This window comes from Carassius gibelio, chromosome B20 (genome assembly GCF_023724105.1).
Source record: "Carassius gibelio isolate Cgi1373 ecotype wild population from Czech Republic chromosome B20, carGib1.2-hapl.c, whole genome shotgun sequence".
Taxonomy (NCBI): Eukaryota; Metazoa; Chordata; class Actinopteri; order Cypriniformes; family Cyprinidae; genus Carassius; species Carassius gibelio.
In genome coordinates this window covers 4058094-4084557 of record NC_068415.1, presented here as the reverse complement: position 1 = coordinate 4084557, position 26464 = coordinate 4058094, and the positions used below count along the sequence as shown (strand labels likewise).

The window sequence follows — 26464 nt, the reverse complement described above, 5'->3', positions numbered from 1 at the left end:
CGACTTTCTGAGACAAGTGCATTTGAAAGGGCATTTCAGATGAATGAGGCAGCAGCAGCAGCAGCCTGTTCCTGCAAGTCATCACTTCAGATTCACTTTGATAGTCTGTCTGAGCTCCCTGTTGTTAAGATGGAGGTATTTATGCGATGCGTGTTCGTTTATGATCTATAATCCACATGTTTGGGTGCTGTGACTGAAGCCCAAACCTCCGTCATTGGCCTGCTGTTCTAAGGCACCTTCAGCTGTTTGATTGTCTGCAAGTGTCATCTTTACCAATACACAAGCATTTGAGGCACACATCACAGCACTGGAACATCACCTTCGTGGAAAATCGTGAGGAAATGGTCTGAAATCGTAATAATTGCAAAGGAATGATGTGGATTTTGTGGAATCTGACAGTCTGTGTTATATTCACACCGTCTGCATGGTCTCTAACACTACACTGGCGACATTATGTGTATTAAACTATCGATAATTCACAAGCAAACCATGTAAAATTGTAAACCGCAAAAGTACAGGCACCTGTAGATTGTACCACAACAAAAAGCATGGAACGATATCTATTTTCGATAAATTAAATTATTAATCTCATAGTTTTATTAATTACACTTAACAATATGAGTTTACAAATATATATGTGTGAAAAATAAATAACCCCGGTTTATCGCATAGCCTATCAAATACAAACTCTTAAATATTCATTATCAGCGCCAGATCGTTAGCCAGTCACGTGATGCGATCTGGCCTTCTCATTGGACTATTCAATAGAAATCTTAAACTCATTATCGTTGCCATTCTTAAAGGGACTCTGAAAAAACTCTGAATTCTATCATCGTTTACAAACCTGGACAGACACCATTTATAATTATATGCAGCTGAAAACGAGTCTGGGGGATGGACAGTTTTAAGATGGCATGTACTGTATAAAATGTGCTAAATTAAATGTTTACATTTTTGTATTTGTTTCGTTACGACTTCTATATCCCTCACAGCTTCGTTTTCATTCCCGCCAAAATTATACATGGCGCTTACCCTAAGGAAAAACTAAAACTTTTTTTGCATGGAAGAAAGAAAATAACACCGGGAAGTTAGGAATGACATGAGGGTGAGTAATAGAATACATAATATTCATTTCTGTGCGAACTGACCCTTTAAATAAAGCATATTTATGCTATCCAGAGGACACTTTCCCTCTTAAGACATTTACAGTAATAAAAACCTCTGTATAACTATTGATTGACATATAAATTCCAACACAACTCCAGTTAGAATATTTAATATGTTCTTATATGGTAACTTGTAGATTAGATTATTGATTGCATTTATCGCTTGAGTTGTACTGTAAAATATGATTTGGTGTATTGCTCTTTGAGCACATTTTGAATGTCACCAACTACTGAAGAAATGCTTTAAACACTGATATCTTAAGTAATACTTCAGTGCCTGAGAGAAATCAGGTCATTATGTAAAGCCTGGGATGAATGACAGTTGAATTCATTAAGGCAAACTAATATTTCAGAAGGGTAAATTTGTTGTAAATAATTTGATGGTACATTCTCCCTTAATAAGAAAAAATTACCAATTTAAAAATCACAAAATTCATATTTTTCTCCCATGTTCTCAAAAATGGCTCATCATTATTATACAGGTATTAAACCTGATGTTCAAGTTGTTTTTCTGCATTTGAACAAAGTTTTTTTGAGTTCTGTGTCGGTACGCTATGATGTTACTGGACTCTTGCTTCTCATCACATCCGTTATGTCTTTCAACTCTGTCCAAATAACACTGTTAACAGCAGTGAATCAAGCATAAGCCGTGATAATACCAGCAGAGAAAGATGAAGAGTCTGTTCTGGGGTGCGTCGGAGTTCAGTAGGTGTATTGAAATCAGCACAAATACTTAAATGCTGTTGACCTTGAGCATTCTCACAGCTTGTTGCCTAATAAAGCAGTTCTTTCTCTTTCTGAGGGTTTTATTAAGGCGCTGGGATCCGCTCATATGTGAACGTGTTGGGGAAATATAAGGCAGAATATTAATATCTTCAGATTGATATGCAACCTGCAGAAAATTTCCTCCAATGGTCCATTTTGAGAATGGCTTCTTCAGAAATATGAGGGAAGTCTCCGACCAGCGGCAACCTTCTTTTTGAGCCATGTAAATCCAGATCTGCGCATCTTACAGTGCTGTGTTAAACTCATTTGGGTCTTGAACAGGTGCACTGTGGCCTCTCATCTCTGGGCTCTTGCATTCTGGGGTCTTTCTTGAGGAAAAAGGAAGTTATAGAGTGTCGTCACAAGCTGGAACAAACCCATCTGGCCCCTTTGAGTGAACTGCACAAAAATAAACCAAAATATTTGTTCATCAGGTAAAATTTTTGACATAGCTTTAAAAAAGATTGCATTTTATAAGTCAAGAGAGGTACAATTATGAAACTATATTTTCTAAACAATTTAATGTACAATTAAAGTCCAAATCAATTTTTCACAACCTATTTATCTTCCACTATGTGAAAGTCATTTTCGAAGGTTCCATTATTTATGCTGATAATCTAAAATACCAATCGTAAATTAATAGCAATTTAACTGTTGGTTAACATTATTTTCTCGCACAGTAAGACCAGGAGCATCTATCTATGCATATATTTGCCATTAGGTGGCGCACTGGCCTCACGCTTCACTTCAAACTCCTCCCCTTCCCTTTAAATCTACCTGATGGACAGTTAAAGCGGCCAATCAGCAGTCAGGCCAGCTGTGTGGCGTGTGTGTGCTGTAGTTCTTTACTATTGCAGTGTATTGCATAAGCTGTCTCTCTTACTGAAAGCATGCTATATTTAAAAGAGTTAGCAAACTAATTATGATTAACTAATTCAAATTATCCTGACCCATTTATTCCTAGCTGGATAGTCATCTTTCAACTTTTTCAATTATTCAGCCAGTTTGATCTGTGAGAAGATGAAGTTTCAGTTTTTGATCTTATCTGAGCTTATGACAGCTGATTTCCAGATTCCATGGTCTCTATAAGATCTGCTTGTTCATTAAAACAGCTCTGTTGCAGCAGCTCAGTTGGCATATAACACATTCAGAGAATTACTAAAGGTGTTACATTAGCTTTTGAGATTGTGGTCTGGTCACATGTCTGCTGACGTGGATCTTGAGCCAGAGTCTAAATTTAGCCTGCAGTATAAACACACTTAACATCCTCTTTCTGAGATCACACACAAACTATAGCCGGCTTTGGCAGACACTAAATTCAACTGGCATATATTGAAAACTTTGATAAATCTAAATTTATCCCTGTTAACCATAATTCAGAGGGCGTGAGTTCATTTTCTTCTCTCATAGTAAATGTTAAAAGTCACTTTGAATAAAATAATGAATAAATAGAAATGGAAACACATGGAAAATGTTTACCTCTTGCAAAACCCACAGTATCATTATATTTAACCAGACCATTTTATCTTCATCTGTTGTTGTTATTTCCATCTAGTTTTTAACTACAACAAAAACACCATATAATTCCTTCAACGGCCAAATTAACATGATAAACTGGCACCTTTCAAAATCATTCTATCATTATTTTAGTAAGCCCCGCCCCCCAAAAATCCTTAAAACCAAATTTAATTAAACTTAATTTAAACCAAATAATTATGTTTTCAATAGTTATGCAAACTTTAGTTTTGTAAATTGAAAAAAAAAAAAAAGTTAAGATGACTCAATAAACAAACTCCATCAGTTACTGTAAAGTTAGTGGTGTACATTTGATAACATCTATGAGATGTTGAGTAAACAGGACGGGTAAACCAAAAATGATGTCATCTCTCCCACTGAGCATTTGCATATGCAGCATTGAAATAACAGACGATGATGTCATTGCACATCGTGACAGAAACCACTGCAATGAAAACCACAGACTCATGCACAAACACCTGTGAAGCTGTTTAACCCATTTGATTCACATCGGCCTTGTCTCATTCTTACCAGCTGAAGATGTTCCAGCTGAAATTGATCCCCCATTTCACGCAGTTTACGTCCAATCTGAATCTCCACGCTAACTCCCACATCACGTTCATCTCCCTTTTCTTCTGGTCTCCCTTCGTCCTCTTCTGTGTTTTGTGTGCCATCCGGGACAGATTCGAACAGTGCAGGGAAGTGTGAACGAAATCCAGCATTTCCTTTAGAATAAAAACAATGTTAATATTGTATAATAAAAATTCTTATTATTAATATATTTTAATATTACATATTATATTAATTATCAATTAATTAACAATACTAAATATTTATTAAAATGCTCCAAAGTGAAAATACCACTATATATATATATATATATATATATATATATATATGTGTGTGTGTGTGTCTGTGTCAATCACAATTTCAATTTTAACATTCATATTTTATATTTATGTATTTATATAATTTTCTATAATACTTATCATATTCAGAAATAAAAAAAAATACATTCCAGGTGTGCATGTTGTGATTCATAATGCATATTTGACTATATGATGCATATTGTTTCCCTACCATGAAAAAGTGCTCTTGGCCCTTCTGGGGCTCCAGGGGCAATAGTAAGTGAAGCGAGGCTCCCAGTTCCACAGTTAGCCCCAAATGCAGTCCTGGCCTCCACAGCTCTGCAGGGAGATGATGCATCTCTCTCTAAACCCTGAAATGGTGCCATATCTCCGTCTCTCGCTGAATTCAGCACAGTTCTGGCAGTCTGCGTCGATCTGTCTTCAAAGCATCCGTGTCTGTTAGCCGTTTGTCCCAGCGCACCTCGTGGGCCGTCTCTGTTCTCTGAGCTCTTGTTTCTTAGCAGTGTTTCACAGCAGTGAGGAAGCTGTTCATCCTCCTCATCATCCATCGGCGGAGTTAGCAAAACCGCCCTGAAATATACCACAGACGGTCAACTATATGAGAATTCACATGCTGTTCGTTCTGTTTTACAAGAAAAAAAAAACCTCTTCTAATGGAGTTGTTTTCCTTCAGGACATTAAAGTTTTTTTTTTTTTTTTTTTTTATGAATTGTTATGCACAATTATATGATTGGTATGGCATTCAGCATCATTTTTCATTGTTCTCCAGTCCACCACTCTCCATCAGTGTTGTTTTGGAACATTTGCCGTGATGCAAGTGCTGAATTTCATAAAGAGCTCATCCATTTTCACATGAACAAACAACCATGACTGAACTCGATGGGTTTTATTTGGTTTAAAAATGAATAACTAAGATCTGACCGTAGATCAGCTCATAAAGTGCAACTTCTGGCATGAAAGTGCAGCGATGAGATGACTAAAATAGTCACAGGCTAGTCACAAACAAAACCACCAAAACGTCAAATGGCAACATTTCAAAGGAGTCTCATACAAATGAGAGGAAGTTTCAGGCCTGTACTCAAGGGTTCTGTCTGCCACCGTTTCCCAAAAAACAATATGATTCAAATCTGCACCATCATAACAAACAAATCCGTTTACGAAGTGTTCATGAATAATCTGATCAACTGAGAGTTACGGCGCAGATTAGTACAGATGCTTTCAAAGAGAATAGTTTCATATAATACATGACAGCTGCAGTGAAATTAGTCAAACTGAGAAACTGCAAGAAGAGCTTTGAGATGTTTTTGCAGGATTTGTTCACAGTGCATGAGTGCATCTTGACAAATAGTCATTAAAAAAGTGTAATTCTATTAATAGAGAGATTATCATATGGACAGATGATTATTAATGAGAATTAATCTCTGCTGAAAACCAGGTCTTAGCTGGTCTCCCAGATTGGTTAACCTGGTCTGTGGGCTGGTTTTAGAGGGGTAGATCAGCTTGTCCAGGCTGAAAGACCATTGTAGACCATCATAAACAACTCTTATTATTTAACAAACCAGTTTAATTTGTTTTCAGCAGGGAATTAAAAAACAAACCAAAACAAAGGATATACCACTAGGTAATTCCAAAGTAAAAACCAATGCATAAAAATCAGGACAATACGAGACTTCATGTTATTGTCATTTTTTGATATTTCAGTTTTATAAAGTACTGATGGGCTAATCAGAATATTATGTTGGGGATATTTCAGTCTGCTATAAAGTTTATTCTGTAATAAAAAAAAAAATTGTCACTTTCTTTCACAGATCAAATCACTGAAACTTAGTTTTTCAGGGACAAGAGTAGAATCATCTCAGTTCTTACGTAGAAATAAAAAATACGCAATGAAACTCCAGCAAATAAAACAGAAACAGGAGACACTCACCGCCAGCGCTTGAATGTGTGTGTCAGTGCTGCTTTTATTCCGCTTTTTATGTTAGCGCTCTTTTATTCCGTCTTCACTCCGCTTGTATTTACTAACACAAACTCGCTCCGCTTTCATTCTGCTGCTTTTGCTCGAGATGTTGGTATTGGACACGAGCGCGCAGAAAGCCACGCCCCTGTCTTCACGTGATATGGTAATTACTCGCGCGGGAGGCGGGAATCTGCGTGTTGTTGGTGCCCGAGAGATGGAAAAGGTCAGTTTAGGGTTTATGTGTTGAAACTATAAATCTTTCTGAGTACAAACGGTGTGTTTAAGCAGTTTTAATAGGTCCAGACTGTTAGTTAGTGGCTACGTTATTTAAAAGAAACCGTTTTAATGCAGCTTTGACGTTGGATTTGTTGAAAAACTTTGAAAAGTGCTTTAAACTGTTCCAAATTAGTGAAAAAAACGCTTCCGTTGACAGCCTTAATTAGCTAAAGTATGTAACGTTAACGTTATTTCTGACTTGACGTTTTCCAACAGGTTTGCGCGTTATTCGTTATTAGGCTATGCCGGGTGTTTACAACTAAGACTTGTATCTTTCAAATAATGTTAAGTCACTAACAGTTAACTTACATGATATGGATATTCTTGGAACTTAGAAAATGCAAGATGGCAGCCTTTAATTTGAGTACTTCTGGAAGCATTATAAACTATTCAGAAGTTAAATCTAATATTCATCTATGTATATGTGATACACTAGTCAACATGTGAAGTGGATCAAAACCTTTCATCAAAGTTGTCCAAAAACCAAAATATTTTGATCCACTTCAAATGTTGACTATGGTGTGTGTGTGTGTGTATATATATATTATATACATATAGATAGAGAGAGAGCAAGAGAGATAGTTTTGTACAAGAAATGTATTCACCTTTTTCCCCCCACTTTTTTGTGCACTATTAAACACAGGGGTGAACATTGACATGTTTTTCTTTTTCCTTTGGTTAACATTTTTAAAGTTGATTGGACAGAGGGATATTTGTGGCTACTATGATCAATTTGTTCACATTTCCATTTTTCACATTTTTCTGCTTGCATATTTTGTGCTTGAGGCAGAATTCAAGTTCAAGTGTACAGTTCAAGTGCACTTGTTGTAACTGGGCAGTGAGTCACCTGAATGTCCTCCTGCTCTCACTTGTGATGACATCATCCTTTCTGACAGTTGTTGGGCTCAGCATTCCTGCACACACGGTTGCTGCGCTGCTCAATCGCGTGGTTGCAATGGCCAATTTAAATGTGAAAAATTGTGCTAGTTAACTCTAAAACATAATGTGTTGACTGACATGAAGGAAGAATAGTTCTTGTTTTGTTATAGATTATTTCAAGCCTGTAAAACTTACTAGTCCGTACCTGCCAGCACGTTGCTGGCAGGGATTTCGGTTAGCTAAAATGTTGGGATGGTTTGAGATGAGGATGAGGCACAGACAAATCACTGACTAGAGGAAGAGGATTGAAATAGATTCAAAGTGACTCTGTTTCTACGGTAACTGTGGATGGGGAGGTACGAGAGACGAGAGCGAGGCAAAACAAGTGCTGGCGCTTCCTCCGTGGCAACAGCTACATCATTGGTTCTTGTTTCATAGTAAAGACCCATTAAAAAAATAATAAAATCACAAGAGGCCCAGGAGACGCCTCCCTCACAACGGCATGTTGCATCAGAAAGATCCTACAAGAGGGAGAGCAAAACACACACACACACATCACATGCTCTACTTCACTCTACAGCCCCCTCCTTCCTCCCCGCTCTCCCGCCAAAACATCTCAGTGAGTAAATCCTGCCTAGAAACCAAACAGCTGACTTTGGCCTTGCTGCAATTGGTGCAGCTCCCTAGCAACGGCATGTGTTTATTCAGCCAATAAGGTGCTGAGTTCACAGCACTTTCAGCCATTGGCAGGCGGCCCCAGCTTACCCAGGCAGTAACAGTGACTTGGTAACTGTCTGGCAGAACAGAAAGCAACTGTGATTGGTCAGATCAGTGCTGCGTCCTGATTGGCTGCTCATGACGATCTCCTAGTCATTCATATGTTTTTGCAGCTGCCCTGAAGGGATACACCCACAGCAGAAGGTCAACTTCTCTTCATCCTGATTGGCTGAGCAACAATGTGGACTCCTAGTAACAAACCACAAACTGCTAAAACAGGGTGTGGTTGGGCTTCTGTCAGTCATCCAAGTGCTAGCCAAACATGATGTTGTTGCTGCCGTTCTGCTCTTAGTAAGAAGTATTCTATATGACAAGCAGGCATTCAGTAACACACTTTTTGCACTGTTGCAATATCACAGCAGGCCTATGTGATATCTTAATGCTTGTTCACAAGTCTTTTTTCTATAAATGTGACAGCATTTGCTGAGATTCACTGCTAATATCTGTGCAGCTTGTGATCAGAGTCTTACAAAGTTACATTAGGCTTTTGTTAGATTGGCTGTTGACATTTACAGGATAAAAAGTGAAAATATAACTTTTTTTCTAATTCTAGCATTTACAATGTCATATTTGAGGTCTAGCCAGTCCTTTTTATTCAAACAGTGTGTACTTGTCATTCTGTTGTGTTTAAACTTTAGATGCATGTTGAGCGCTGCGTGATTCACCTAGCACGAAGAATGAGTCCCCAGACGAGCGACAGCAGCTCAATGAACACAACCAAAGATGAATCAGAATTGACATCATGGCTGTAAGACTGCATGACATCATGCTTGAGGGAAGACAGATTGATATGTCAAAGCTGAAACTGAAGGAACTGGCAAAAAGAAAAGATCGGTCTCAGTGATCTAGATAAATATAATCAGTTTAACGAGTAGAGTAATTCTTTTCTTTTTTAAACATAATTATAAGCCACAATGTCAATAATATAAGGCTACAGATGTCTACAGATATTAAGCCAAATCTTTTATTTATATGGAAGCTACTGTAAAAAAAAAAAAATCTGTCTTTTCTCTTAACCACAAGATTAATAAAGCTTTATTAGATGTGTAGGATGCCTGTAACATACATCCACCATACAGTACTTGAAGAAAATGTAAACTAAAAAAAAGATAATTTAAAAAATAAAGCTTATGTAAAATATGAACATTTTATGAAAAAATAAAATTGTTTTTATTAAAAATAATTTTTGCAATTAATTACATTTAGTACTTAATAAATTTAATTTGAAAACTAAAGTTACTAAAACTGAAATAAGTAACGCTATATTTAAATATTAAAAACCCAGTTAACAAGACAAAAGCACAAACATTACTAAAATTAAAATTAAAACGAAATATAAATATTATAATAGTATGAAAATAATTCTAATTCCAGTTATCAATAGAATATTACATTTATATTATATAATCATATTCAGAAAAGGTTTTAGCTGACTGATTTTAAGCACTGTTTTAATGCTTTACTAGACTGGGAAATACATGTCACTCAATATGTAAAAATTTTTTGACATTACAGTAAGGTCTATTTTTACTTTAAATATACTTCATTGTTATAAGGTTTGAACTGTGAAAATGCTGTGGACCCATGCTCCACACCACTTTTACAATTCCAAAGTCAAAGATTTAAAATTTAATGTAAAATTTGAAACACCGGTACTTGCAAATGTATCATAAACAATAATATATTGACAATGTTTCGGTGAAAAAACAAATTTAGAATTTTTATAATTATATTATTTGATACTTTGCAAGTATTTGTAATGTGTGGTATTTTCTTTTGTTTCTTAGGTGTTTTGTACTTTTTTTTCTATGCACCTATCTGTTACATGTAGGTGTGCAATGATCAATTGTTAATTGCTAAATTAGAAATAAAGTGCCTTGTAGACAAATAGCTATGCAAAATCTGATCTGAGCCGTCAGACTGAAACCAGAAATGGGATTTGAATATCATTTCAAACCACATATGAATCTGGCTTGACTATTGACACATATTTGTAAAAACTGGATTTAATTTTTTTTTTTTTTTTGCTGTTCAGTCTTGCTAAATATGATTGTATAACAATCGGATATGCACAACAATCAGATTTAGACTGACAATCTGAACAAAAATGGGAATGTTCAGAACATCAGAACACAAACAAGAATGCAATTTTTAATGGAAACTTAACACTAGTATTAAAATCATATATTTTTTAATGATGTTATTGTTTTTTGGTTTTTGAGTATCATATTTGATACACCATAATTTTATGGCTCATAATATAAAATTAATATAAAATAATATATATCAAACAAATTTTAATATTGCAAAAAGATTACCTTACTGACCCTACCTGAAAAATGTATTGCCCCTTCTGTTAAATAATGAAAAAACTATGATTAACCACATTATTTTAGAAAGCTGAATTCAATTTCACTAGCGTCCCCCAGGCCTGATTACTGCCAGACCTGTTGAATAGTCTGACAATGTGAAGCATGCTTACAGAGCAACACATCATACCACAATCTAAAGAAATTCAAGAGCAAATGAGAAACAAAATAGTTGACATGGATCTGTCTGTAAAGGGTTATAAAGTAATTTCTGAGACTTTGGGACTCCAGCGAAACCATGGTCAGAGCCACTATCCACAAATTGAGAGAACTTGGAACATTAATGAACCTTCCCTGGAACAGTCGGCCTACCAAAATAACTCCAAGAGCGCAACGACAACTCATCTAGGAGACAATAAAAAGGACCCAGAACAACTTCTAAAGGCACTAATATACTTCAAATGAAATCGAAGACAGAACTGATATAACATAATCTCAAACAAATCAAAACAAATTGCATTTTCTGTTGGTTTTAGTATAGTTCAAAACAGCTGACCAAAGCTAACTTTCTGGGGTATCGTTTTGGTTTATAAACACCTTTGAGCTTCCATTGGTCCATGAAAGTTACACAATTGATGGAGGTACGAGCATAGAAGAACATCTCCTGAATACATGGTGTAGAATAGCTGAGCTGGCACAAATATATCTTCACCTGTATGATCGCTTGTGGAGAGACTTTAAACATTCAGTGAAAGCATTTAATTCCTACAAAGAATTTGCAACAAAGCTAGGTGTCAACGTAGAGAAACATCCGAAACAAGTTTTCCAAAGCCATGAAAGGAAAGAGTAAAGATTTAAGGTAGCAAGTACCGAATACATGTGTTTCAAATTAATGCTCAGCATCCCCAAGACTTTTGGGAAAATGTTCTGTGGACTGATGAGACAAAAGTTTAACTTTTTGGAAGGTGTCTGTCCCCTTACATCTGGCATAAAACCAACACAGCATTTTTCCAAAAATTGTCCTGGACCTGGATGACTTGCCATAATTGACAGAACCATGAATTCTGCACTCTATCAAAAAATCCTGAAGGATAATATCCGGCTGTAAGTTTGTGACCAACGAGTCAGTCTATTGTTCGTTATCTGGCTCGGCTTGGTGTTCATCACAGCAGTTCAGTCAATGTACTGTTTGAGTACATGAATTACTCCGGGATATTGGTTTGTTTGAACTCAGAGGGAGTGTCAGCCACATTAAAAAAGTTAACAGCTTAAGTCATTTGTGGATTAATGCGTATTAGAGATGCGAACCGTTTAAAATGATTCAGTTCGATTTGGTGAACTGAATGATTCGTTCGCGAACCGGAAATCCAGCTGCTTTGATTTGAACTCTCTCTCACACAGACACGGAAGAGAAGACAATGCTGAATAAAGTCGTCGTTTTTGCTATTTTTGGACCAAAATGTATTTTCGATGCTTCAAAAAATTCCAACGGACCCTCTGATGTCACATGGACTACTTTGATGATACTTTACTTACCTTTCTGGACATGGACAGTAGACCGTACACACAGCTTCAATGGAGGGACTGAGAGCTCTCGGACTAAATCTAAAATATCTTAAACTGTGTTCCGAAGATAAAAGGAGGCCTTACATGTTTGGAACAGCATAAGGGTGAGTTATTAATGACATAATTTTCGTTTTTGGGTGAACTAACCCTTTAACTAAACAGGAGCAAACTGGAACTAAATGGAAACCAACACCAGACAGAATCATTCAAGTGACAAATATGCAAAAAAAAAAACCTGAAAGGGGACAAAACCTTTTTCACAACACTTTGTGTTGATGCTTCAGTACAATAAGTGTTTATCTTAAAATATTAATAAAAATATAAAACAATGTTATGTTTATAAAAAACATATCACAGAAAAAAAGACCCATAAGATCCATTACCTGAAAAAGTTTTTGAAATAAAATGAGATCAGCTGAACCTTCTCCAGCACTGATCCATTATGCCATTAAAAACACACAGGATGTGTTTTGAATCACTACAAAATTACTGACAATATGCAAACATAATTAAACAGAATTGCTTATATTTTCCCAAACATGATTAAACTGAAATCGCTCTGACTCATATGTTAAAGTAAAATATTTCTCTAAGAAAATATTTTAGCAAAAAGCTTCACCTAGTGCTTGCTCCAGTATAGTGTAAATGATCATAATTATCATCAATATTCGTAAATCATCTACATATGTACTATATGTGCACAAAGCCATTTGAAATGTGTCCATCCACATTACTGTAAACTCACAAGGTTTCATTTGTTTGGCTGACGTCCTCTGTGACACAACTCATTTGTCAAACAGATGAAATACTGATATGAATACAGAGCTTGTTTTTACTAATGTGTTGATGAGCAACAGATGCTTCTAAGGGCTGTTTGTCTTCCTAAGGAGGAAATAACTGTTATTTCTGACAATCAGTTGTACTGATCTTTGTAAAACTGGCAGCTATGGAAAAATATCAGTGATGTCATATGCTCTGCATTTTAACCCCAACATGAGAGAAAGTGCCTCTACTTGAATTAATTCATTTAAAGAGTTAAAAATGACTGTTTTTGTAACTGTAACTAACAGTCACATTTCATGTCATGTTGGGTAAATTCGTTACAGTTACAAACTTAGTAGTTTGTAGTAGGGCTGCACAATTAATCGAAATTAAATCGCAAAGGCAATAAATCATGATTAGGCAGATGCTGTTATTGTCATGCGTATTTTTCAGTGAAGCACAGTTCTGTGATCAGCAGTAAATATCCTTCCAAAGGCCAGAGTGTGCTCTCGTGATGTAAATCCAAATGTGCCCCAAAGAAGAAATCCAGGAAATCGCTGCAGCTAAATAAACAGAAGATTTAACTGCTTTCATTTGATTCAACGTGACTAATAAACACATGACTACGGCAATATATGGTTTATCTGAGTTATTTTACTATAATTTTCATTAAAATAAAATATCTATAGTGAAATGCTAATCGACATAGCCTTTATCACTGCTTAGAATACAATGAAATATGAATTATTCTGTTTAAGAAACCACATTACTGAAATATGTTAATTAATGTGGTATTTTCATATGCTCTCAGATGGACCAGCATTTACTACACAGATCCGTAGTTCACTGAGAAGATACGCAAACAGCTGTCATTATGGCTAACAATTTCATCAATTTCATAATCCTACAATTATATAGTTTGCAAGTACGAACGCTTATCAGAGAACCACGGCTCTGTGTAGTAAATGCTGCTCCACCTGAAAGCAGATAATGGAGATTTACTACTAATCACAGAACTGAAAAATTACTGAAAAAATGTGCAGACAATCGCGATTAATCACATCAGATTAATCTTGTCATCCAGAGAGTTTGTATTTAAAATTTAATTTACCCAATCTTTGAGAAGTTCATTTTAAAACTAAGGAAAAACACATCAGTTCAGGTAACATGTTGACCCAGCAGCACAAGTAAAATGCAAACCTGCCAAAAGAATAACAGATTATTCAGATGTAAATTTTACACAAAATGCAAACTATAAAATGTATTACAAAGCACAAAACAATTCATGAAACTCCAGAAATATTAAATAACCAAGATTTCATTTTAATTAATCATTCATATAAGACATTGTGAACTTTATTTATATTTCACAGTATCATCTTGTTTGCTTCTTTATGCTGTTTTTCGATGCAAATGTCCATATAATGATGTGTCTTCTGACGCTGCTCAACATGTGTGTTGTTGTTTCGGTTGCATAAAAATATTATTCTGGGCAATTTTAAAAGATTAATCAGTAAAACTAAACTCTTTTGCTTACTGAGGTCACAGAATAATCATCTAACAGTAAAGAAAATGGCTGTTCAGAGGGACTGTGTTTCATCCAACTGTTTTCTTCCAGATTATTTGCATCCAGAAACATGATTAACAAAAAAAGAAAAACCACAGGGGGAGGGAGGAAATGCTACATGCAAAATTATGTACCATCTATATCTGAGGAAATGATGAGTTGAATGATTTGGAAAGACTCAACGACTCTTCACCAGGTAAGAATTTCTTTTCAGTACATTCCTACAAATAATGTTTTTCATTTTGGGTTCCCCGAAGAACCTTTGAGTGAGCAGAATTCTTAAAATATATATTTTTTTAATGTGAAGAATATTTTGAAAATCTAAATGACCTTTTTCCACAAAGAAGCATTTGTAAAGTGGAAAGGTCCAGTTACAGCTTCTTAATGGGTGCATAGATGCTAATTATTTTGTATAAACTAAAATAACTGTCATTAAGTTAATGACTTGTACACTGGTTCTACTCTGGTTTAGTCTTGAGATTTTGGATTGTGTCACTGCTTTGATAAATTGTGTGCTTTTCCTCATTTTTTCAATCAGTTTTTATAACAATATCAGCTAAGAACTGTAAATGTAGGGGCGTAAATTTAATCTGACAGTTGGGGGGGCAATAAACATAACATTTCTCAAGAGCAATTTTGAAGGGGATACAAATAATCCAACTAAATTTGTACTATGTAAGTAATGTAAGTAAATGTATACACCGAGGAAAGCAATACTACTTTGGCCGGGCCAAATTAGACAACGTCAAGCTGTTGTGGTCGAAGCCGTGACAGTGCTCAAGTCCGTTGTTGACATTACTATCCGTCACAATGTTTCCAAGTCCACAGTTTTCCCATGGAATTAAACCTCTTTTTCATTGTTGCCACAGGCTGTTTACAATATTTAGGTCAGCAGCACCAAAACATTTCACACTTCTCTTTGAACCAAAAAAATTAAATATACGTTCAATCAAAATTAAGAAATTGGTGGACATGTGGTTCATTTACAGTCTAAAAAGTAGTTGTTGGTTTTTGTTTCAAAAACTTATTTTGCGTCAGGGAAGATAAGCTATTTTCTGTGAGTATGTGAGACATTAGCCACTATAGGTAAATAACTAGAATAATAACAAAGTGCCGTAAACACTTAAACTACTTGCACTGCAAATGAGTTATGACAATACATTAAAATAATATGATAAGAAATACCAGTTTGCAATATAACAAACTGTTTTCGGACAAAATAACAGGAAACGAATGATACCTAAAGCCCTGTCTGATTTTGTCTTACCTGGGAATCACTTATGACTATGCCATAAGCTATACATAAAAATTACCGGAAAACATGCTAATAATAATTTTTAAAAAGTGAATCCTTTTAGTATGGTGCCAGTTAGGTGACTTGATTGGTTTACTTAGTTTTGTCGTGGCCATGACATAATAATTTGTGGGACATATTAACTCATGGGAACATGATATTATGTTGTGACCACGAGATCATTTTAATACATAAACAAACCTGCGTGATTATCAGAGATGGACTCATTAATATTTTCTTTTGAATTAAGACATTTTTAACTGAAGTTATTAAGAAAACATTATCCGACCAATCACCTTACAGGCACCATATTTTAGGGATTTTCCAAAATGTTATTGACAGTTGTTCTAATGTGTGACCCTGGACTATAAAAGCAGTCTTAAGTCACTGGTAGTATATTTTTAGCAATAGCCAAAAATACATTGTATGGGTCAAAATTATAGATATTTCTTTTATGCCAAAATCATTATGATCCTAATAAACCACACATCAATGGAAATCTTATTTATTCAGGTTTCAGATTATGTATAAATCTCAATTTCAAAAAATTGACACTTAAGACTGGTTTTAAAATCAAAAAGTTTTTTTTTCACATTTCTTCTAGCTCTTTAGATGTTATCAAGGAACCTGGAGAACCCATCAGGAATGAAGTGGAACATTTGTGGCCTCCTGCTCATTTTATCTGTCCCCTTCTGTATATCTGTAGGACCTTTTAAGTCCTGTACTAAAACTTACAACAACTTATGTCCTATTCCTGACAGAACTTCAGATAGAATTATGGATATGTTTATCCTGGGTAGAGATGGTTTCATGGGATACTTGAAAACAGGTGATTCAAATTAGACGTTCATGAAAGTGAATGAGAATTAAATGTATTTATTAAAAAACGAAATGCAAAATGCGAAAGTGTGTAAATGTTGTTATTGTGTAACATAAAAGTTGCTTTTTTGTGGCCACTTTGTTTATCATTTGTCTTTTAATTGGGTAAAGGCAATAATTTTGCAAGGAACATGTCCGGTATTCTGAGCTGTTCTAATGGATCTTCAGGTGAGGAGAGACAGAATGTAGCCCAAACAGCATATTAAATAGAGAACGTTTTACTTATGTCACGTGTATAAACATTCCTCGAAAAACAATTATAAAAAATATGTGCATATAAAAAATGTTAAACAACTTTTTTTGGTGTTTCAGTAAACACTACACAACAACTAGTCAACATGAAAGTTTTTTCATTTGAAGAAAATACAAACTGTACAATGAACACATCGCTAACAGAGAGCAAAGGTGGGTTTGAAAATATTTTGACTTTTTCTGGATGAACTGCTTAGTGCCACTATCAATAATGAAAATAAGTAGATTTTCTTTAGAAATAAATGTGTTTTGTTATTTATTTTAAGCCCAGGGTAACCTTGTTTTCTAAACTGTTGTTTTGCAGACTATGGAGTGATTTTGTCAAGAAATTTACCATACAAACTCAATATAAGCAGATTTGTTATACCCACATTTGTCTGCTTAATTGAAGGGAAATGCAAAAATGGCACTTGGACAGACTGGATTACAGGTGAATGAAAGATCTGTCATTTTGCTTTTATGCATTTGGTAGCCTGTGATTTTAGAAAAATATGACCGATAGGTTTCTTTAAAATGTCCAGTATCAATTTATTCTCTATATACTTGCTGTTTTACAAGAGTTCTGCATTTTGTAGATCAGATACATATTTAGGAAATTGTTTTTGTTCTCTTTATTAAAGACCTTAAGTGGACCAATGAAACCACTAAATATTTTGAGAAAGTTGGTAAGTATAATTCCAAAAATTACTTGAGTGATATAAGATACTGTTTTTTTACTGTAAGTGTGGTGGGGGGTAAACCAATCTGGTGTAACACAGTCACTGACAGATTTAACAGAAATATTAACCTTATCAAGTATTTTTATAGTATGCATATATATATATATATATATGCATATATATATATATATATATATATATATATATATATATATATATATATATATATATATATATATATATATATATAATATTATGGCTGTATTATTTGCATATCTTGTAATATTGTTTTTTTTTTTTTTTTTTTTTTTGTGTATGTAAGCATGTAACATAACCTGCCTGAATCCCACAAAGACGTGTCAGAAAGCAAAATATAATTCTAATTGTAGTGGTAAGAATGTGGTACAATGTACTTATTTTTGCTTTATTCACTTTCAGAACAGAATAAATGTATCATTATAAAACCCATTGAAACTTAATTATTCCATATTTACTTTTAATTTGTTTCATTTCTATGTTTTTACACAGCCATTAATGCAGGTGAAGAAAGTAAAATGAACAACATTGAGATCCAGAATGGAAAAGCAACTTGTTTTAAGTGTGGAAGTCCTTTTGAAGTGGTGAAAGAAGTCTCCTTACCCAAAGAAATGTCAAATAAATTTAATGCTAATAAAACAGAAACAGATGCTGGCACAGCTGCGTAAGTATTCTTTCAAACATGTGATTCAAGTTTAAAAAAGGCTTTTAGTGGTAATATTAGTTAATTAAAAACTTTCAACCCCTATTTAGGAAGTTTTCATAATAACTTGCTGAATTTATGAATCTATTTGATGAATACACAAGAGAAAATATTTTTATGGAGTTTAAAATCTGTATATTTTTATGCTGTAACAATTGAGATATAAAAAAGGGAGATACCAGGGCTTGTCTCTTCTCACCCTATATGTCTTACCTGCAGTCCCAATGGCGGTAAATTGAACCATTTACTCAATCAGAGACGTTATCACAAATAATCTTGTATCTTGTTCAGTGAGGCCATGAAAAACCTCTCCAGCATTCTGTCTCTGATGGGGAATTTGACCGTTGCCTCTATATCCATGGGTAATGTAAAAGGGATTTTAAAGAAAATTCCAAGTGAGTCTGAAATCAAGATGTCCTACTTCATCTACTCTTCAGAAACTGACATCAAAGTAAGTGGACAGATGGCTTCAGACATACACACATTATTATTATTTTTTTTACTTTGCATGAAGGTGGTGATATTTAAAAGACAAAAATGTTTATCTTAAAACATGAAATGTACCCCCAACATTGAAATCTACATATGTTTACAGGTCTTAGATGATTTGGATCAACTGAAAAATTATCCCAATGTTTTCAGTATTCCAGAGGAAGCCGCTAAGAAAGCACTCAACCAAAGCAGAGAAAAGGCTTTTATGAGTGTTTTCCGCTTTCCCAGCATGACAAAGGTATAAAGAAATATCAAATGGCATGTTTACAACATAAAGCAGTTTTTTTTAAGTGATTTTTCAAATTAGATGTTGTAAAACATAACTGCATCAATAAAAAAATGTGACTTAAAATAATAATGAAGTAGGATGTTTTTTGTGATGTAAATTGCATCATGTTTCTGTACAGAAACCTAATCAAGCTTCTTTTATATTTATCTTAAGGATGCAGAGAACAGTCCAGTTTTGAATGATGAGGTTTATGCAATCGAAATGGGGGCACAAATTTCCAATCTGAGTGACAACATCAGCTTAACCTTTCCAAAAAATCAGGTATTCAAATGTGAAAAAAGGGGGAAAAGTATTTCTAGTAGTCTTAATGCATCTGAAACTTATTTAGTAAAATTCTGAATTATTTCTCTGCACCAGGCGATTGGAACTCCTGTTTGTAAATCATGGGATGGAAACGGTCTGTGATGCTCTTATGTTTATTTTTATTTTTTTTAATTTGTCCAATTAGATTTTTTTTGTTCACGTCTCTTACAGCACAGACATTTAAATATTCTATATTTAAAAAAATGTCACTTTAAAATAATGCATGTTCAGTTTCTGTATCACAGAGAGCTCAATTTGAGTGTTGTATTTGTACTTGAGCTTGAATCTTTCGGCACATGATGCTGACCGAAGCATAATGTCAGTTTCATTCATTCGCTCTAAATCTACTCAAAACTAATCAATTACTTCTTTTTTTTTTTTAGGGAGTAGACCAAACTGGACAACTGAAGGATGTACTACTCTCACAGAAGGAGAACATATAACATGTAAATGTGAACACTTGACTTTCTTCGCTGTGCTCATGGTAGGTTCTCCGTTTCCTTCTGGAATTTGTGAAATTGAGTTGGAATGAGAATAGAAATTGTGTATTTTGAAATACCTTCAGATTTATGTTCATTAATTTGTGGTCGATAAAATCATATAAAATCACAATAGACTTTATGTGGTTACTGAATCTTTAAGTTTGCCATTGTCCTGTGTAACTAAACATGGTTTTAATACAGATCCCTCCAGAACCCATTTCCCAAAATGACCTCAACGCTCTCACCTACATCACCTACATCGGCTGTGGCCTCTCATTGTTTTTCCTGTCCATTGGGCTTTTTATGCATTTCCTCATGAGGTAAGAATTTATTTGATTAATATATTTATTAATATTTATTTGATTAATATATATAATCCAGGCCCAGGAATGTGATTTCTACTGAGGGTGGCTTGAGTCAACTAGCTGGAGCTTTGTGTTGTTGAACTGTTGCAGCACCCCTGATAATAAGAAATGTTTCTTGGCCTCAAGTCAGCATATTATATCAAAATATTAAAAGCATATGAGACCAGAGTAATGATGCTGAAATTCAGCTCTGATCAAAGGAATAAATTATATTTAAAAAAATATTCAAATATAAAACAGTTATATTAAATTAAAATAATATTTCACAATACTACTGGGGTTTTTATAAGATAAATGCAGCCTTGGTGGGCATAAGAGACATTTAGAATTACTTTTTTTTCATACAATAAAATAATGTGGAAAAATCTAAAACACACACACTACAACACAATCTTACACACTGATGAAATAAATTCAAAAAAATTCTACAAAAACCAGTAAAAAAAAAAAAAAAAAACTTTTCACATGATGAACACAACAACAGGCATATCAAATGTATGCATTTTCATGTTTTATCCCTTAATTTACTGTATTGTACTGTACTCTATGTGTCAAAGCAAGGGTAATGGTGTTTATAGTTTACGGAAATGGTTGTGCTTTTTAAAAAATGGCGTTATGGTTTTGAAATTGTAGTTCAAAAGCCTGGTTATAGTGTTTTAGCTATCGAGAAAAACTGTTATTGTAATATACATTCTAGGAAAGTGAAGGCTACTGATTCAATGCACGTGCTGATTAATCTCTTCGTGGCGCTGTTCCTGCTCAACGTGGCCTTCCTGTCGAATGAGTACGTAGCACGTGCAGGGGACATCACTGCCTGCAAGGTCATGGCTGGATTCATGCACTACTGCTTGCTATCCAGTTTCACCTGGTTTGCAGCGGAGGCTTTTCACCTTTGCCTGCAGATGGCCAAACACTCAGTCACCATCAAACATTACATCATCAAGATCTCTGTGGTTGGCTGGGGTGAGTTCTTAAATATGCATTCTGAAGAACTTTACTAAGTCCTCCGACAATCAAAGAATCAAGTGGGCAAAATCCCAAGAACTTTGAAGGCTCTTTCTTGCTTACTGATATTATAATTGCATTGCATTGTCAACAATTTGTTTCAGCTCCTCCTGCTCTTGTTGTCAGTATCATTTACGTCTTGGGCAAATATGGTGAGCAGACCATAAAAACGGACACAAGCAATGTAACTATGTAAGTGGACCCCAAAATATGATGAAATAGACTTCCTAAATTATGATGGCAGCCATATAATGTTATGCATGAAAACCTACACTTAACCATTTTATCAGAGGTGGACAAAGTACACAATTCCATTGCTTGAGTGAAAGTACAGATACCGCTGGTCAAATATTTCTCCATTACAAATGAAAGTTGTAAAGACAGACTTTTGCTCAAGTAAAATAAAGAAGTACGTACATTTAAAAGTATTTTAATTTTGTTAGTTTTATTATTGTTGTAATACTTAAAGTACCTTCTAAAGCAACTTACAATAGATTATGCCTTAATTTTTTGAATACAGTGATTAGCTTGTAGTATCTTTGGAATAAAGAGCTTTTGATATGTTAAACTATAGAAATAAAACAAGTGAGTAAAAAAAAAAAAAAGTATATATATATATATATATATATATATATATATATATATATATATATATATATATATATATATATATATATATATATATATATATACATATATATAACACCCTTACCCATCCTCGAAAAAAGCAGGGTTTTCTCACACAGCTCTGGCTGTGTGTTCACTGTGTGTAGCCATTCAACCACAGTTGAACTGAGTTGACAGTGGAATTGCTGTAAATACAGACTGATACCAAAAAAGTGTACTTCATCACTGTCCACCTCTGCATTTTATGAATTGAAAACAATTTTATGAAGAACATCCATGGAAACTTTTTAATGTACAAAAGGTTCTTTATAATGGAAAAAGTTTGTTAATATAAAATATTCTTCACACTAAAAAAACTATTCACTGAAAGGTTTTTTGGAGAATCAGAAATGGTTCTTCTGTGGCATCACTGTGAAAATCCCCTTTGGATCCTTTGTTCTTTATTTAGGATTTTAAAATGTATTTTAAAATTAAATAATTGCATTTTATATTTTATATTTACTTAAGCCAAAATTATTAAAATATTGTCGGGAAAATACTTAATATTACCTATTAAAATGTATGTTTTTCTACTCATTATTAAAGAAATATTAGATGAGTAAACTTTGAAAATAAACAACAGATTTGTTTAGAATTTGTTTTGTTTTTTACTGCATAAAATATCAAATAAAATAAATAGACTGCTGGAAATGTACTCACCCTCCGGCTTTCCAGGATGTAGAAGCATTTGTTTGTTCATCTGAACAGATTTGGAGAAATGTAGTATTACTTCACTTGCTCACCAATGGATTCTCTGCAGTGGATGGGTGCTGTCAGACTGAGAGTCCAAACAACTGATAAAAACATCACAACAATCCACCACACTCCAGTCCATCTGTTAACACTGTTTGAAGCGTAAAGTTGTATGTTTGAAAGAAACAAATCCATCATTAAAGGGGTGGTTGATTCGATTTCACTTTTTTAAAGTTGGTGATGTTTGAGCATAAACGATATCTGCAAAGATACAATGCTGAAAGTTACAAAAAGAAATGCTAATGCAAATAGAGATATCTTAGAATATCTCAGAGACTCTTAAAAACATGGCAGTTTAATGCCTACAAAAATGGTTCGTAGGGACTACAACGAGCAACTTCCTGGGTTTGTGATGTCACAAAACCTGATAAACCCCACCCACAGGAACATGCAACAAAAGAGACGGGGCCATGTTGAGCTGCTATAGAGAAAAGGAAAAGTTGTTGCCATGCCGTCAATACTAAGGGATCACGAATATATATTCATATGTAAAAAATATATTCATAAATGAATCGCGAATCTGTCTTCTAACGATTCTAATCAATTCACAAGTTTCAAATTAAATGTTCTAAAGCAGCGGTTCTTAATACTGTTCCTCGCATTACTCTGCTCTGCATCTCTCTCTAAGAGCTGTGCTGGCACAGGTTCTACCCAATCATCTTCACTAATATCCTCTGCATTTCATTTGGGCTCAAATTGATAAGCAATATTGATGATGCCATTATGTTTAGATTCACACTAGAGGCAGTTTAGCCAATCACAACACACTGGATTAGCTAACTAAACTGAGCCCATTGCGTATTTCCGAGTGACAGGCTACATAAAAACAGGAACTCATCAGAGCGTTTATCAGAGAAAGGACAGAGCGGTGTAGAATAAAGGTAAATCATGTGAAAAAACTAAACACATTTTAGGGTCCATTCACATAACGCGTCTTTTGCGCACTCACGCAAGTGCCCAAAGGCTTTAGAAAGAAGGCGGTGTGCCTAGCGTTTTCCACACGTTTTTAGGCACGATATGTGAACGGCTCCTTAGACTGCACCCCATAAACACAATCAAGCCTAGAAAAAACAGTCAACAACCCCTTTAAGGTGATTTAAATTTAAACCAGCACTTCTGGCCAAAATATGAGTCCTCTATTTATAATATTAACATGTTAATTGATGGATTGGAGTGGTGTGAATTATTGTGATGTATTTATTTATCAGCTATTTGGACTCTCATTCTGACGGCACCCAATCACTGCAGATGATCCATCAGTGAGCAAGTAATGTAATGCTACATTTCTTCAAATCTGTTCCTACAAAGAAACAATTACTAAATGGGTGCTAGGGTGAATATACATTTCTATATATGTCATTTTGTTCATTTTAATCATCTGTACTTTTTTCCCCCCTGCAGGTGCTGGATTTTGGACTCCGATATCCACTACTATGTGAACATCAGTTATTACTGCTTCATCTTTGTCTTCACTTTTACCACCTTCATTGTTGTGCTGCGATGGCTCTCCTTGCTGAAGCTGAACCGGTTGAACAAGGTTGAAAAGGTGCAGCACTCAAGTACCACCACTTTGGACATCACCACCATCCTGGGCCTCTGCTGTATGCTGGGACTCACCTGGAGTTTTGCCTTTTTCGGCTACGGAGCTCTGCGTCTGCCCTCGTACTACATATTCACCATCCTGAACTCCTTCCAAGGTGAGAGCACTTCTGCAGCTGATTTTAAATGCACATATTTATCATTTGTTCAGCTTTTAGGGAAGTACTAGCATATCGACTGAATATATTTTAAAATGTAGTTCATGTTCAACATTGATAATAATTAGAAATGTTTCTTGAGCATTAAATCAGCATATTATAATGATTTCCGAAGGATCATGTGATACTAAATACTTGTGTAGTGATGCTGAACATACATTCATTTAAACATTAAATTAAAAAACAATTCTTTATTAAAATAGTAAAGAGTTATTTTAAGAGTTATTTACAGTAAATTTTTACTATATTTTTTTATCAAATAAATGCAGCCTCTGTAAGCACAAAAGGCTTTAAAAAACATTCAAACATCACAGTTATAATATAAAACATGCATAATATCACATCCATTTTTTCTAGGATTCTTTTTGTTCATATATTACTTGAAAGCAAGCCGCCACTTTGGAGACTCAGAAGAGAGCAAAAGGACTGAAGACACCAATACAGAAAACCCATACGAAGACCTGTCCACAGAAGACACCAGAAAAGCCATCTGACCTCTACGTCTGTGGATTTGAAATGTCTTATCTGTCTATTGATATTTTATATTCATTTGTATTATAATGCAATCCACTGCAAATTCTGTAACGTAACGCTTTCTGAAATTTCGGAATTTTAGAATTCGGGCTCTTTCAGTTCATGAGTTTGAACTGTATTGAATTTCATTTTAAAGAAATTCAAAGCAGAGGAATTGGATTAGTCCTATTTTGAGACAGAATAAATATATTGATGTATAATTAATAAAAATGTATAATATTATATAATATAATCTGCTGTATATTTAGCTTTAATTACAAATTTGTTTTTGGAAAGACTGCTGCAAATGTAACTGAATTTCATGATACGATTCTATTGATGTATTTGTCTTAACACTGTATAATTTTATGCATATATACATAATGCATAAATAAATACTGATTACTGTATGGTATATTCTATCATGATAGAAAAGTTGCTAAAAGTTAATAGATATAATTTGATTTATATACTTTTTAGTCAGTTCATTTATCTAGATAGTAGGTGTATTTTCTATCTTAAATTGAAATCAGTAGTTTCTGATCAGCTCATCAAGTCTTGTGCTTCCATTAGCTGTGTGTTTACTGATGACCAGTCACATAAACTCAGAAATAATATATTGCTATGAACATTTAAGTTTTTATTACACCTACACAGACGTTTCGAACTATGTAATGCACAATTGTCCTTAAAAGATTGTGTATTAAAACCTTAGCTTAGTATGGTGTTATGCAAAAGATTAAAACTTTTTGAATAGGGAGGACTATAAGGGCTATAAGGACTATTTTAAATGTCCTCACAAAGTGGCTTTCAAACATATTTTTAAAAGTAAAGTCCAAAGATAAAACAAATATACATTATGATTTTTGTTTATTATTAAACTTCAGTAAACACAATCAAAGAACAGTTAAGGACTACAATAATACACATTAAAACAAAACTTAGAATATAAAATACTAAATATTTATACAAAATACACATACAGCCAGGGGTGTGCTAAACATTATGTAAATATGTAATATGATTCACAAATGGAGACAGTCATACTTGGTTTATGTAAATACATTGTTTTTAACATAAATTTGAATTTATTTTTCAATGACCTAAAATAAAGGCTTTTTGTTTACTGTATTTACACTTATGAATATGAAAATAAAACATGTTCTAAGCTCAAAGAAAAAGTAGGTTGATGCTACACCTAGAAATCTAGTCTTTCCAAAAAAAATTAACATGAAAGCAATGGCAAAATAAACGAAATAAAGTTTCATAATCGTATTACATAACTATTCAAAGCAACAACTCAGAATAAGTGAGTAACATGCCTTTTTGATTTAATAATTGACTAACTCGTATTATGCCAAATGAAATAAAATGTTCAAAAAGCTTTAGAGAAGAAATCTCCAAACCCAAATCATTTTGATGACTTGATGAAAAAAGGCATGCTCCACTTTGTCTAAGGCTTTACAAAAAACTAAGAAAATAATAAATCCATCATCAGTACACAAATGACAGTAATCCAATAAGTATAAAATTAGTTTTATGTTATTTGAAATATGCCTTTTCTTTAAGAAACTAGATTGGGCCTCATCTATAAGGGGGTCCATAAGT

General features: G+C 34.2%; 2 protein-coding genes across 2 annotated transcripts; one reads left to right on the top strand and one right to left on the bottom strand.

Annotated features, from left to right (window-relative positions):
• Positions 1 to 563: 563 nt before the first annotated feature.
• On the bottom strand, positions 564 to 6396 carry LOC127984170 (uncharacterized). The gene is made up of 4 exons (XM_052586688.1): positions 6243 to 6396; positions 4527 to 4885; positions 3978 to 4171; positions 564 to 2330 (listed from the first exon to the last, which is right to left on the bottom strand). The coding sequence occupies exons 2-4, from the start codon at positions 4861 to 4863 to the stop codon at positions 2229 to 2231; spliced, it is 633 nt and encodes a 210-aa protein (XP_052442648.1). The 5' UTR covers positions 4864 to 4885; positions 6243 to 6396; the 3' UTR covers positions 564 to 2228.
• A 32-nt stretch (positions 6397 to 6428) lies between these two features.
• LOC127984148 (adhesion G-protein coupled receptor G5-like) lies at positions 6429 to 25505 on the top strand. Its single transcript, XM_052586661.1, has 19 exons — positions 6429 to 6495; positions 8843 to 8952; positions 14460 to 14604; positions 16307 to 16749; positions 16894 to 16986; positions 17138 to 17263; positions 17454 to 17498; positions 17815 to 17883; positions 18021 to 18192; positions 18523 to 18682; positions 18827 to 18961; positions 19166 to 19273; positions 19370 to 19409; positions 19699 to 19799; positions 19999 to 20117; positions 20860 to 21125; positions 21272 to 21359; positions 23988 to 24283; positions 24701 to 25505. The coding sequence occupies exons 4-19, from the start codon at positions 16713 to 16715 to the stop codon at positions 24835 to 24837; spliced, it is 1992 nt and encodes a 663-aa protein (XP_052442621.1). The 5' UTR covers positions 6429 to 6495; positions 8843 to 8952; positions 14460 to 14604; positions 16307 to 16712; the 3' UTR covers positions 24838 to 25505.
• Positions 25506 to 26464: the final 959 nt, after the last annotated feature.

What these genes read in the sequence shown, in the direction of transcription:
- LOC127984170 (XM_052586688.1), bottom strand. Translation starts at nt 4,863, where the DNA reads ATGGATGATGAGGAGGATGAACAGCTTCCTCACTGCTGTGAAACACTG. An exon ending in GCCAAGAGCACTTTTTCATG is followed by an intron (nt 4,172 to 4,526) that starts GTAGGGAAACAA and finishes TTTATTCTAAAG; the next exon opens with GAAATGCTGGATTTCGTTCA. An exon ending in AGCTGGAACATCTTCAGCTG is followed by an intron (nt 2,331 to 3,977) that starts GTAAGAATGAGA and finishes ATTTTTGTGCAG; the next exon opens with TTCACTCAAAGGGGCCAGAT.
- LOC127984148 (XM_052586661.1), top strand. Translation starts at nt 16,713, where the DNA reads ATGTCCGGTATTCTGAGCTGTTCTAATGGATCTTCAG. An exon ending in TTGGACAGACTGGATTACAG is followed by an intron (nt 17,264 to 17,453) that starts GTGAATGAAAGA and finishes TCTTTATTAAAG; the next exon opens with ACCTTAAGTGGACCAATGAA. An exon ending in TTTATGCATTTCCTCATGAG is followed by an intron (nt 20,118 to 20,859) that starts GTAAGAATTTAT and finishes TATACATTCTAG; the next exon opens with GAAAGTGAAGGCTACTGATT.